The following is a 14,204-nucleotide window of genomic DNA, read 5'->3' on the forward strand; positions in this document are numbered from 1 at the left end:
TCTCTGTATGAAAAAAAATCAGAACTTCACTGCAAAGTACATAATGGACAGCCTTTTTTTTTCCCTGCAGGGACAAGTGGAGCTGCTTTATTTGTCCACAGCCCCTGCTTACTTTACAATATATCACTAAGGTTATTGTCTACACCGTCTAACCTACCATATCTTACTAAAAAGGGTCTGATGGCTTAAGTGACTACTTAGCTACCCAGTTTGTAAGGAATGTATGCCTATATTTACTGGGGAATCAACCCAGTTACGGTCAATCTTCTGGGGTTCAATTTCACACACCTAGTTAGGAGGCACGAAATCCAACTACCAGGGCTCAATAGTTGACACCAGTATTCCTCATTAGCACAAGTAAGGAAGGTTGATGGGAGAGTTTCTCCTGTCGACCTCCCTCTGTGAGGACAGCCAGATAAGTTGATCCTAGATATGTCGATTCCAGCTACACAATTGTCGCAGCTGGAATGGTGTATCTAGGATTGACTTTCAGGTCTAGCATAGACCTGGCTTATTACTTTCCATTATATTATACAACTTTTACTGCAACTCTGTAAGAGCTAGATGTTGTAAGAATTTTGTGTGCTTGTAATGGAAGTATATATAGGTCTTTTGATACCTTCTAGTGGGAACCTCCAGGTCCTTATAGTACCCACCACCCTGCAATCCTGAGAGGAAAAAACTAGGTGAATCAGCTAAGAACCTGAGCATTTCTGCATTAATTCCTAGCAAAAGCTCAGAGACAGCTCAGAGCTATATGACCAACTGGAAGCTAATTAAGCACAGCCAAGTCTATACAGGTTCAGTTCATTAAAAGAGGGCATTATTCTTTGGCCTTATCTAAGCAAAAAAAAAAATTAGGAGAATTTCCAACTGATGTTGGCAATACTGAGTCTACTGCAGACAGGAAGACAGCAGTCATTGTCAATATAACAACTCTGTTGATTGCACTTCCTGTAAGTCTAAATAAAACTGTGGTTAAAAGGTAAAAGTAACTCGTCTACACTATGGGTCCCAGTTTTGCTAATGCTTGGAGACCTAAAGCAGTATTAGCAAGCATGGGGAAAAATTCAGAAAATGTCCCTGGTATAGACAGGATCTCCAGGGGCATAGAGATGTAGGGGACCAGGCTGTCATTGATTAGATGTTGAGACTACTGTCTGCACTCTGACTCCTCTGAGAGGCGATAAAGAACACTTAGTAATACTCTGAGGCATGTTATCAAATTACGTTTAAATGGATTTTTATCTGTGATGCAGAAATATTCCAAGTCAGCTTTGTCCACAAGGCCTTTTGTCAAATATTTCCTTCTCTTGCTCCCACCAGTTCAGATCCACCAGCTCTAGCAGTGGCGGGAGTGCTAATCTAAACAAAGAGCTGCTAGCCCCTCCCTTTTATAGTACCATACCCTACAGACATGCTTTGAGCAGAATTGGATCACGTGGTGCTTAAAAATACTGTAAGCCACCTAAGCCTCTACCAACTTTGGGACTCCTCATTATTGACATCACTACTGCAGCTGCAGAGGAAAGGGGGAAAATCTAGAGGGGAAAGCCCAATGTAGACAGCTTGGTAGCATATTCTCTTCTGTCCTCTTTCTCAGCATGTTATTGATTGCACAGATATTTTACAGAGGGAACTGTGGTGCCTACTCTAGTGGAGGAAGTACCATGTATAGCTATTTTCCTTTTCCAGATCCACTGTACTTTTTCCTGCAGCCTGCCCAATCTATGCCCCCCCACCACCGCCTTGTTCTGTGTAAGGCAGGATCACAGGAGTTGGAGGATCACAGATGCATAGAATGCTATGAATTGAAGCTTTCCCACATTCTCATTATTTTGCCATGGAGATTTCAGTTCACAAGGGTCTGATTCTAAGCCCACTGAAGTTAATGGGAGCTTTGTCGTTGATTTCAATAGGCACAGGTATGGCTCAATCGGGGATCTCCAAAGGCTTGCACAAATAGTGATTTGTAACTGTAATTATACATTGTGTTGCCCTCATTTACCTTTACACTCAGAGATCTCTGAAAAAGTTTATGCAAAAAAAACAGAAAAAACTTTCCCAAGTTTAATGTCTAGGCACATTGAGCAGGGAAGAAGATCAAAATTTTTGGCATTAATAATTAACCATTCTTTCCTCTATGTATTTTTCTACTGGCCCGATGACAGCTGAGTCCCCAGTTCTAAGCCTGGTCAATAAATACTCTTGTCATTAAAGGCTAAGGAGTGTTACCAACAAATTTTAGATTCTTGTCATATCCTAAGGGCATGAGACATTCAGGAAGGAAATCCTGAAACATCAGTGAAAACTTACAGGCTTCTTAAACAAACATGCCATGTTAATTAAAAGCCTCGTTTCCATATCAAAAAAGCCTCTAAAAGGCTGTAGAAGCCAATCAAAAACCTGTCCCAGTAGGCTTGACCTGACTTCTCTGAAAAATTGTTTGGGAATGGTGAGGGGAGGGCAATTGTTTATTTAATTGTGTCTTAAATTATCAGCTACATACTATCTAAAACATTTAAAATGCAAATGCCTCAATTTATATCAATCAATATGGGATATGAGTTAAGTGAATAGAGTTCATTGAACTTTTAACCCAAAGATTATTATAAAGATTCTATAATAGATTCAAATTTCCCTCAGGCTTCGGGTTATGACCATGAGGTGTGATCTTGTGCCTGTGGAAATCAACAGTAAAATTCCCATTTATTTAATTCTGATCTTAAGAATTTGATTCTTAACATCTATAAAGCATTGCAACTTACTGACATGCAGTTTATTTTCATTTATTCTGTACTTCAGTAAGAATCACATTATAGTTTATTTTACAATTATTTTGCAATTAATTTTTTTTCATTTTCGTTGACTCCTCAGAAAACCCTTGTGTGCAATCTTTCTTTCCTTAAGTCTTCATTTGTAGTTCTGTAATAGTCAAGAGATGCATTTATTAGTATATGGCACTGTATGTTCTCTGGAATAAAAGAAAAGAAAGTTAGGAATTTTGACTTCAGCTGAAAAATGTTACAATCTCTTGATAATTTGTACCAAGGTAATGCAGGTACAGTATTAGGCACAGCTAGTTTTACTGCTGTTCTGTAACCAAAGAAAGCTTGATTTCTAAAGTAATTTTAACAATTTAAGTTGACTTTGTTGTGTGTATTGTTTCTTGATGTGTATTGCAATTTGCAGTGTATTTTGACTTGTAAAGATAATCACTGTTGTTAAATTGCCTATCAAGCATTAAATGGAAATAAATAGCAAAAGAGAAGTTGCAGGTTGAATATTTTGATGTCTGTAATTGGACTTTAACAGGAATAAGCCAGAGGAAGATTGTCGGACAGGCTTTATATTTTTTCTCTTATTTTACTATTGTTTCTCAGTCTTGCACATTCTCCCTGGTGGAAAGGCGGCCATCTTTCTTCCTTTAAATGGACTCTGGAGCTGCATCTACACGTGCACGCTACTTCGAAGTAGCGGCACCAACTTCGATGTTAGGCGGCGAGACGTCGAAGTCGCTAACCTCATGAGGAGATAGGAATAGCGCCCTACTTCGACGTTCAACGTCGAAGTAGGGACCGTGTAGACGATCCGCGTCCCGCAACGTCGAAATTGCTGGGTCCTCCATGGCGGCCATCAGCTGGGGGGTTGAGAGATGCTCTCTCTCCAGCCCCTGCGGGGCTCTATGGTCACCGTGGGCAGCAGCCCTTAGCCCAGGGCTTCTGGCTGCTTCTGCGGCAGCTGGGGATCTATGCTGCAGGCACAGGGTCTGCAACCAGTTGTCAGCTCTGTGTATCTTGTGTTGTTTAGTGCAACTGTGTCTGGGAGGGGCCCTTTAAGGGAGCGGCTTGCTGTTGAGTCCGCCCTGTGACCCTGTGTGCAGCTGTGCCTGGCATCCCTATTTCGATGTGTGCTACTTTGACGTGTAGACGTTCCCTCGCTGCGCCTATTTCGATGTTGGGCTGAGCAACGTCGAAGTTGAACATCGACGTTGCCGGCCCTGGAGGACGTGTAGACGTTATTCATCGAAATAGCCTATTTCGATGTCGCAACATCGAAATAAGCTATTTCGATGTTGGCTGCACGTGTAGACGTAGCCTGGGAATTGACAGTCAGATCTTCAGGGCTGTGTCTACACTAGCAAGTTCTCTTGAAAGATTTTTCAAAGGAAGGGGGCTCTTCCGAAAGATCCACAAAGCGTCTACACACAAAAAGCATCCTTTTGAAAGTAAATTGAAAGAATGCAGTGCTCCTTTCAAAATCACTCCTCCTTTCCCATTTCAGGAAGAGCGCCCCCTTTCAAAAGCTTCTTTCTAAAGAAAACGTGTGTAGATGCTTCACAGGCCCTTTTTTTCAAAAGAGCTGTCCTCATGGGGCCGGATTTTTCGATCCCTGGCCTGTTCTTTCAAAAGAGTGGGCGTATGTGTGGACGCTCTCTTTCAAAAGAGCAGGTTGCTCTTTTGAGCTGCTTTTTTGTGTGTGGGTGCACTCTTTTGAAGTAAGTTCTTTTTGAAGAGATCTTCTGGAAGAGCTTCTTTTGAAAAGATCTCTGTAGTGTAGACGTAGCCCAGATGTTTAGGGAGGAAGTAGAGGAATAGACTGGGAAAAATGCACTTGCCTCTTCCCTCTTCCCCCACCCCGTATTTGCTTTAATCTCATCAAAACACAGCATCCAATAGCCATACATCATTCTTAATACAGTTCACCACTCCACTCCCCCCATACGTGCAGGCATCAGGCAAGTGACTAGGACTGTGGTTCCCAACCTTGTCAATAACATGGCACACTTCAGTAAGACAAACAATTCCATGGCACCCCCACTTTTTTCAGCTGAATCAATTGCTCATAATTATTGCCCCTCCTCACGAGTCCATTGGAACCAGAACGCAGCATTTAAGCCACATCACAGCTATAACAGGTTCCTACCTTGCCTCCCTCCCACCTTGCCACAGCAGGCAGCAAGCAGCCTTGCTGCTTGAGCCCCAGATGGTGAGGAGTCAGCAGTTTCCCTCTGCGTGGCAGTGAGGGGAAATTGTCAAAATTTCACAGTGCCCTTGGACAGTTTTCAGGGCACACCAGTTGAAAGCCACTGGACTAGGCATTGGTTTCAATCTTGTGTGAATTAATAGTTCCATGGAACAAAATTCATTTCAGTGCCATTTCTTCCCTCTCTTCTTGATCTCACTAATTCTCATCTCCATCTTGTTCTTACTGCCTGCTCCCTGGCAATCTCTCTCAAACCAAGGCCCACCATTCTTCTCTTTTTCTCCCACATTTTTACCCATTTTCCACCAACCTTTAAGCTAGCCACCTTTCCGCAGCCAGAGTTCCTGTGCCATATCCAATAAATTAATTTGACTCAAATCCTGTAGCTCCTATTTTCTTCTCACAATCACTGATCGCCAATCCATCTTTCTATCTCCAACAGAATCACTTTCCTCATTGTATCTTCCGCTAGCCTTTTCTCCTCCCAACACTGTGGCACTTCGGGTTACTGATTTTAGTGCCAATTATTTCCTCCTCTCCTGCTCACATTTATGGTAACTTTTATTTCAATGTTGATATCCACTGGCTGCTTTTAATTGCCTTTCCATAACCTTCTCATCTGATCTTCACTTTTGGACTGACCTAATGCACTGCTATGATCACCTCTCTTGACCAAGTTACTATCAAACCCTGCATTTTTGTTCACTCTGAATTCCCTCTCTTGTCACTTGCTGTTCTTCAACACTGCTCACTTTTGCCTGCCTCTGTTTCAGTTGTCGCCAACCAGTTGGTCACAGTCAACTGGTCGATCCTGGGGAGTCAGTCGGATTATCATGATCAGCACTCAACAGCCTCCATGCTTGCCCCGACCCCATTCCTAGGAGCAGCCAGCATAACCCATGCATTTCTTGGCACACTGATTCTGCCTACAAGCACTGCCCCCTGCAAGTACCATTGGCTAGTAATAGGGAACTGTGGCCAATAGGAGCTATGGGGGCAGTACCCCCTTCTCCTGGGGCCACAGGTGCACATTGACCCCTTCAGGGAGTGGTGTGGGGACAAGGCAGGCAGAGAGCTATGCCACAGACCAGCAGCCACCTCCATCAAGTGGCTACCCAGCTGGAGACCACTCCCCCATTCCCATCCCTCCCCCCATAGTCAATACCCCATACTTGCTCCTGCACCCCTGCCCCATCCCTGAATCCCTTCCCAGAGCTTGAACCCCATCATGCTGCCCCAACACTGACCCTCCTCCCAGAACTAACACCATGCACCCCAAGCCCTGAACCTCCTCCCAGAGCCAAAACCCCCACACCCTCCCAAAACCCAAAACTGTACCCCAATCAGGTAAATGTGAGTGAGGGTGGAAGAGAGAGAGCTATGGAGAGAGGAGGGATGGCATGAGTGGAGCAAGGCCTTGAGGAAGAGGCAGGGTAGACCTTGTGTTTCCCTTAAATTAAGAAAGTAATTCTGGGCATAAAAAGGTTGGGAGACCACTGCTCTGTTATATCAGTAACTCCATCATCTCCAACTTTTATCACCCTTCAACTTCTCTGATGCTCTTATCCTCTTCTTTCCTGTCTTTTAACCCCATGATCTCTACTCTTAACTCTGGTCTCTGCAGACCTTGCATCCTTTTATCCCCGCATTCCCACAGCAGTGCTTTATACATTCCTTTAATTCCCCTTTTTCGTTGCCCTCCAGATTTTGCTACTTTGATCTATTTCTTGCAGTGCTGAGCACCTTTGGAGAAAGTCCTAAAAACTACATTGCCAAGTAGTTTTAGAGAATGCTCTAACTACGCCAGCTTTCCGTACTCCAATGCTTCTCAACAAGGGGTATGTGTACCCCTAGCAGCACAAAGAAGTCATCCAGGACATACATCAACTCATCTAGCTATTTGCCTAGTTTTACAATAGGTTACATAAAAAACACTTGCACAATCAGTACAAACTCAAATGTTATATGATGATTTGTTTATACTGTTCTGTATACCCTACACTGAAATTTAAGTACATCATTTATATTCCAATTGATTTAGTTTATAATTACATGGTAACACACTGAGAAAATAAGCAATTTTGCAATAACAGTGTGTTGTAACACTTGTATTTTTATATCTGAAATTGCAAGCAAATAGTCTTTAAGTGATGTGTAACTTGGTATGCAAACTGGACTGCTGCATGGGGCATACTAGTCTGGAAAGGTGAGAGCCCCATTTTTAAAGCTTTCTTTATGAATGAAAGAGAGATCTGCACAGTGGTAGCCCTCCACAGCTAATAATTACTTACACTGAGCTTGATTATAAAAAAAGTTTTTATTAAGCAAAAACAGTAGCATTTAAGTGGGTGTAAGTAAAATGGGCAAAACAAAGTGAGTTAGCAAATTAAAATAAAACAAAAATGCATAGCTAGTTGTAACATTCTGAAGAGACATGTGGCATACAGACTGTTACCCTAAAGAATACGTCAGGTACAATCTCCACACCAGAGCACTTCCTTTCTCTGATCTGGGTCAACTGCTTTTCACAGTTCTTTATTCTTCTTAGGTTGTGTCAGGCAGGCTCCAAAGTAGGCTGAAGACAAAGGAGCTGAAAGATTCCTATTCCCTCAAACAGATTTCCTCTGGGTAGCAACCCTTTGTTTAGCGTTCCCCACCATGGAAAAACTCCTGGATTACAAAATGGGGGCCCATACAAGGTTGGATGGTCATATGTCTTTCCAAACTAACCACTTTCCAGACTTACAGGACAAGCAAAGCCATTTACAAGCCATCAGGTTGACTGTCCAGTCATCAGAGTCCCCAGACCAGTAATGGCCCTCATTAACACATTTGAAACTATAAACACACATTTCATATTTCTAACTTCCCATAAGAGAATAACACATGTACAAAAATAAGAAATACAGATCCAGCAAAAATGGTAGGTTACCAGAGGATTTTTTTCCAAAGCATCTCTGCCATACATTATACCAGATTTATGCTGGTGAGGTCCACTGAATCAATCCCACATAAATTGCGGTAAACACAGCAGAGAATCAGGCTCAGTGTGTTTATTTGTATCACATGCCACAATATTTATATACATGTTGGGGTACTTAAATGCAATATTTGAGTAGTGTAGTGTAGACCCGGCCTTAGATCAGATATCCATAGTTCTCTGCCTAACTCTGCTAATAATAATCATCCCCGTGGGCCAGGGACTACATGCCTTTGGCTTTGTAAAATCAGTGCAGACACACGAAACCCTAAAGTCTCACAGGCTGCCATTTAGCAGCATTACCTAACCGTCACCAACGGTCACCTTTTGTCAGTTGGCTCCCCTGGTAACCTGAACTCATGAATATCAATGATCACGAATTTGAATACCGGCCTCTGATTGGGCGGAAGCCTGGTTTGCCAGAACCTTCCATGCCCAGGAGGACCTGTTTGAGAACTTCACCTTTATGGAAATCAGGTTATGAATATGGATGTAGAATTATGAATTATTTATGAACTCAGTGAATATAAGCAGGGCTTGCCTGCCATTCGGCAGCCCTTGGGACCATGGACCAATCTGTGGAACCCTGTATAGGGAGGTGCTGGCTGCTTTCTGTGACGTCCACCAGCCCTTAGGCTAGCTCTGCGGAGCGAAGCACCCGCTGAATCACTGAACTGAAATCACCACAGCGTCGCCACAGCATCGTGGCGCCAACGGGCCCAAGCGGCGCCATCGCTCCCTAGCAGCACCACTAGGGAGCAGCAAGCAGCCTCAGAGGGGAAGTGACTGGGTGGCGAACTGGCCTGCCGCAAGGCAGGTACTGCGTACCCAGTCACTGAACCCTGAGGTCGCCATCACACCTGTGGCACCGCCATTTTGACACCTCACCAACTGCGACTAACCACTGGACGTGACATCTGCTACTGGACTTTCTTCACTGGACTTGACTCACCGACCTCGGACACGTAGTTTACCCAACCATACAGACAATTAACCACCAGCTTGGGACTCCGGGACCCTTAGTAAGGGAGCAGGGGTAGCTCCCCTGCTGTGTACCCTCCCCGACGGGGGAGGGACAGGACATGGGGGCCTGACCCAAGCCCGGGCCTAAACGCCCAGGCTGGGATTTCTTTACCAATCAGCACATTTAAACAATAATTAGTATTTATTACATCTTTGATTAATAGTATAGTTACAATTGTTAGTATTTAAACTTATAGTTATTATAATTCTTAAGTGTTTAGTTCCTTTTATCCTCTTACCTGTATTTCCCATCTATACAAATATTGCAGGTGTAGGCTAAGCCTCCCTGCCTCCCGATACCGCTCACCCTAGGTGGCCCGGAGAAGAGCTACGAGCCTCCCGGGACCACATCTAGTTGGACCCACGGAAGGAGTAACAGGAAGCCCCACAAGGAGGGACAGCTTTGACTGGCTCCAGGGTCCAACTTCTGCTGGGGCAGGATTAGCACCCTGCCCCGGGTAAAAGGGTGAGGTTAGCAACCTCACCCCACCCTTAAAGGGAAGCGGAGGGATATCAATACCCTCGTCCATATATATTTACCTACATTTACATACCTAACCAAGTTTTTACTTTGCGGTACAATAAATTCTAGGCATTATTCAACAACTCATTCGACAACAATGTTTTGTGTAAGTTTCTAAGTAATCGTTAGTCCTTTAAGCATTGATAGTTTGTTACTTTTAATAGAGTCATTTAATAAAATCATTGATACTTTGTTTTAACCACCCTTCCTCGTCCTGGTCTTGTTATCTCGGCCAGCCACTTCCCTCTGGGAGGCTTAAGCGGAGTCTGAGGTGCGCCGGGGTGACGCTCTTCCGTCTGTGGGTTGGAGCAGGGATCAGTTTAGGGTCCTGGGATCTGTGAAACAGGAGGTTTAAGGCCCCCTTGAGATGGGCTCATTTTAATATCTTATTTATTCTGACCAAAACAGACTGCATCATTCTCCATTTACTGTCATTGGGATATTCCCATTAGACTTGAAGTCATCCATCCAGACCACAGCTTCACTGCAGGAGCTCTTCGTGTGGGTCCTGAAGTGACATGCAGAGCTATCCTAGGAAACAGCAAAACAGCTATCCGAAGCAGCAAAAGCGGCAGAATATGGGGTATGCTACCAGAAGCACCTAATGTAGGGGCTCCAGGGAAGGGGGTCCCACCAGCCATGCGCTCTGTGTGTGAGGACAGTACCCCTGCCTCCAGAGTGGAGCAACTGTCTCCCTCCACATCCACTGGAAGCAGCATGGCGCTGAGGATGAGCACGGGGTTGATGCAGGGAGGTGCATATAACCCTCTACTTGTCGCCTCTGGCCACCACTCCCAGAAGCTAGTGCCCCGTGCCAGAGCTCATCCAATGTAGCTGTACCAGTATCACCCCACAGCTGCACTAAGGACCTGCTGGTGTGGCAGCCCCACATTCTGCTCCTTTTGCTACTGCTGTTCCTGGGACAGCCTTGCAGTTCAGTAACTGGTATCTGGCACAGTGAGAGGACACAGCAACCCCAGCTATAACAGGACCAGGAAGAAGAGCACAAGGACTCCAGGGTGGGAAGAGCAAGAGCCATATGGAAATCATGTGCCCTCTCCTTAGCTGGTGCCCCCCACATTTGTGTCCCGCCTATGAGTTCCTGTCTCCTGGAACGGAATTTTAAACATATCAATGTTCATGCTGAAAGGGAAAATAGCTGTCCTACTCATATAGTGTCAATGCTGCTCAGGGCTTGGAACTTCTACAACAGGTATTATGATCTCTACTGCTTCCTGTTCACATCAACAGCTCCAAGCATTCAATGAGCTTAGTGAGAAAGGGAGTCTCATTTGAGAACATATCAGATGCAGTAGATCACACCACATAGAAAAATTGCACTCAGAGAAAATGATGGTGATTGAGAACATTCAAAAATAGTTGAACGCTACACCAAGAAATTAAGAGGGAAAGCATGTGCTTGGGCACTAAACACGGTGAAATCATTAAGACTTTGGTTTCATTTTTATAGCCCAAACTTTCCATAGAATTCAAACTATGTATAAAATAGTGTCTTTGGTTTTGTGCTAGCCCTTTCCTCATTCTTCCACTTTTCTTTTCGTAATTCAATACTTCCAACCTACAAATTTTTCCCCAAACTAGTATCCTTTAACAGTCGCTGTCATCCTCAGGGCCAACCCTAGCAATACTGGTTACCCTCAGTGGGGGGAGGGAGGCAGGCTGCAGTGGCAGAAGCTGTGGGATGTAGTAGTACTGCAGGGCAGGAAGGCTTACCTACAGCCTCAAGGTTGCAGGCAGGAGGTGCAGGCTGTGGCATAAGTCCTCTTGTTGATAGGCTTAGGAGTAGCAGCAGGCGGCCACACCACCCTCTGGAAAGAAGTGACAGTTTGGCTTACACTGTGGAAGGGGAAAGCACTGCTTCTCATGTCATAGGGTCTGCAATTCACAAGCTCACATCACTCCCACCCCATCAGGCAGGATGTGGTTGGAGATAGGGCTGGTGGTAGCAGCTGATGTTGAACATGTGCTGTGTTTTGGTCACGGGATGGGTCTGGTGACAGAAGCTGACACGCAACATGCAGCTGCTAAGGCACCACAAAATGTGGGGCAATTTAGTGGTGCCTGATGTAGCTGCATAGTTTACATAACAGTAGGATGGCTGTGCTCAACCTTAATGGGCTCAGGACCCATTTGTGAATGTTTATAACCTGTCATACCTAGTGAGTAGTTTGAGGGTGGAGCCCTGTGGTAATATTGGTCAAGTCTCGCCCAGCACTCACCAGACAAAAGCAACTCCTGTTTTGCGGGGCTAGCTAGGCTTGGTCCTCCACTCTGGATGATGTAACCTCCTGGGTTTCAGCACTGCTCAGGTTTGACTTTGTCTCCTCTGATTGGACCAAATTCGTGCACATGGAGTTGTGACCTAGTTAATCGCATTGCAGGGCCACTCACTCACATTTGACCTACCTGGGCCAAACTTGAGAGGGGTTAGGGCCACAGAGGTTACATTAGTGCAGTCCAGCCAGCATGATGGGACCGGAACTGCCACCTAACCCTTTGAAATATTCTGGTGACTCACTTTTGGGTCCCAACTGATCATTTGTTCATCCCTTCTAAAGGTTTTTTGGAGTGTTCTTTACCCTCAGGGATTTTGCTCATCTCTTTTTCCTGTTGTTTTTGTCCAGCCCCAGTCTTACTGCCTGACTTTTGAGCCTACTGTCTGTTCATTCTAGGGTTGCCAGATTTTCAGAATGCTCATGTGGGATGTACTGAGCCCCACCGGCAGCCCCAGCCAGAGAAACCCCAGCTTGGAGTCCCAGGTCCCCAGCAGGCCCAGCCACAGCAATCCCAGCTCAGAATCAGGGTGTCCCCACCAGCCCTGCAGCGGGGAGCTGGCTGGGGTGCTGAGCCCCACTGGCAGCCCCAGATGCACGAACCCCACCTGGCGTGGCAGTGGGTGGGGCTGAGCGTGGAGCTGCGCCCCCGCCAATCGACTCGGCCTGAGGGCAGGGGAAGGGTTAATACGCTTGGGCCCGCTCTCCCCTCTGCTGACCCTGAGAACACGTGAGGGGCACGCTTGAGTAAACGCACGACTGTCCCGCAGACGGCGGGAGGTCTGGCGCCCCTACTCCCGTGGATCCTCCTCCGTCCATCCCCGGCCCGGCGTGGGCCCCTAGAGAGGAGCCACACCCTGCCAAGGATGTGACTAGCGCATGTGTCACTGCCCTCGCGTGGGCGAGCCGGCTGCCAGGCCTTCAATTAGCCACAGCCTGGCCTGGCAAACGCGCCCCGGCGGCCAAGGCAGCTTCCTCCCCAGGCTCTCGCCCGCCGTGGCCTTCCCAGCCTGACACGACCTACGGCCCGGTCACAAGGTGGCCTGGGGCTGGGAGCGCGCGGCGGAGGGGGATGGGCAGGAGGCGTTTTCCCTCCGGCCCCTGCAAACGCGGCCGCCCGGCGCCCCTTGGCCCGCCTCCCCGGGCGGGGGACGCCACAGGCGAGCACGTGCCTGGGCACGGGGGTGGGGGGCGGATCGGGGCCGCGCTGCGCCCCCACCTTCCCAGGGCCTCACGCGCCGACAATGACAAGGCTGGGCTAAGGGCAACGTCCGCCGGCAAACTACGCCCCCTCGGGCACGCACAAGGGCGCGAGCCGTTAAGTCCTTCCCCCCCCCCAGCAACTCCCCCGTGTTCTCAGGGCCAACGGCCAGAAAGGGCGGGGGGAGCGGGCCGAGGCGCGTTAACCCTTCCGCTGCCGCGAATGTTTCCCCCGGCCGCCCTCAGGGCGGGGCTGTTGGCCGTAGTCCGCGAGAGAGCCGCGCGCGCAGCGCCCGCCCACCGCCCCGCCACGAGCGTCGGGGGGGAGGGGGGAGCGCCGGCTGGGCCCGGCCTCCTTCTCCCATTAGCCGCGCTCGGGCGGCGGGGCGGGGCGAGCGCCCGTTACCTGCGGGGCGGCGGCCAGGCTGGGGCAGTGGGCGGCGCCCCTCCGCTTCATCCTCCCGCTCTCCCCGCGGCCCGCCAGCAGACGCAGCTCTCGCCGCGGCCGGGCCGGGCCATGCTGTGCCGTACGCGGCTGACGCTGCTGGCGGCGGCGCTGCTGGCGCTGGGGGCCCCGCGCGGAGGCGGCGCCCGGCTGCTGGAGTGGTACACGGCGTGGGTGACCACCGCCTACACCGAGCCGCTCAGCAACCGCACGGTGCGGGGCAGCGCCGAGAGCGGCCGCTACGGGGACAGCTCCCCCAAGGAGGGCGCGCAGGGCCTGGTAGGCATCCCCCGCGGCGCCTCCGCCCGCCACATGGAGGGCTGCGCCTCGGACACAGACTACGACGTGCCTCTGCCGCCGGGGAGCCGCAGCCCGGCCGCGGGGGAGCCGCCGCCGCCGCCCTGGATCGCGTTGGTGGCCCGTGGGGGCTGCACCTTCAAGGACAAAGTCACTAACGCGGCCCGGAAGCGGGCGGTGGCCGTGGTGATCTACAACGAGCCCCGCTTCGGCAACGCCACCGTTTCTATGACCCACGTCGGTGAGTGGGGCCGCGGGGGGGCAGGAGGAGACTTCAGGGGAGCTGCGGGGAGGAGGCGCGTGTCTGGGTCCAGCATTTCCCTGCGACACTGGATGTTTTTCGGGGGAAAGGGGAACACTGTGAAGGGCCCCTAAGAAGGCCATGGGGGCCTGGTTTCCTGTGCTACACATAGCGCTGCAGCGCAGGTTTGGGTGTACAAAGTTTTGCTCCAAGCC

General features: G+C 48.5%; 1 protein-coding gene and 1 long non-coding RNA gene across 10 annotated transcripts in view; one reads left to right on the forward strand and one right to left on the reverse strand.

Annotated features, from left to right (window-relative positions):
* Positions 1-2,794: 2,794 nt before the first annotated feature.
* LOC142011670 (uncharacterized) lies at positions 2,795-13,546 on the reverse strand. 5 transcript variants are annotated; one of them, XR_012645163.1, is made up of 4 exons: positions 11,753-13,069; positions 11,247-11,341; positions 9,702-10,043; positions 2,795-2,925 (listed from the first exon to the last, which is right to left on the reverse strand). It is a non-coding gene; the product is annotated as an uncharacterized LOC142011670 (long non-coding RNA). The 5 variants fall into 5 exon arrangements; XR_012645164.1 differs by lacking the exon at positions 2,795-2,925 and having other exon boundaries at positions 7,341-10,043; positions 11,753-11,895; positions 13,026-13,051; XR_012645166.1 differs by lacking the exons at positions 2,795-2,925; positions 11,753-13,069 and adding an exon at positions 13,413-13,546 and having other exon boundaries at positions 7,341-10,043.
* Positions 13,426-14,204, forward strand: part of RNF149 (ring finger protein 149) — a 35,750-nt gene continuing 34,971 nt past the window's right edge. For all 5 annotated transcript variants that reach the window (XM_074991489.1, XM_074991500.1, XM_074991517.1 and 2 more), the window contains exon 1: positions 13,426-13,989. In XM_074991489.1, the coding sequence (XP_074847590.1) occupies positions 13,524-13,989 (466 nt within the window). In that variant the 5' untranslated portion in view covers positions 13,426-13,523. The remainder of the gene's footprint in view (positions 13,990-14,204) is intronic.

This window comes from Carettochelys insculpta, chromosome 1 (assembly GCF_033958435.1).
Source record: "Carettochelys insculpta isolate YL-2023 chromosome 1, ASM3395843v1, whole genome shotgun sequence".
NCBI lineage: Eukaryota > Metazoa > Chordata > Testudines > Carettochelyidae > Carettochelys > Carettochelys insculpta.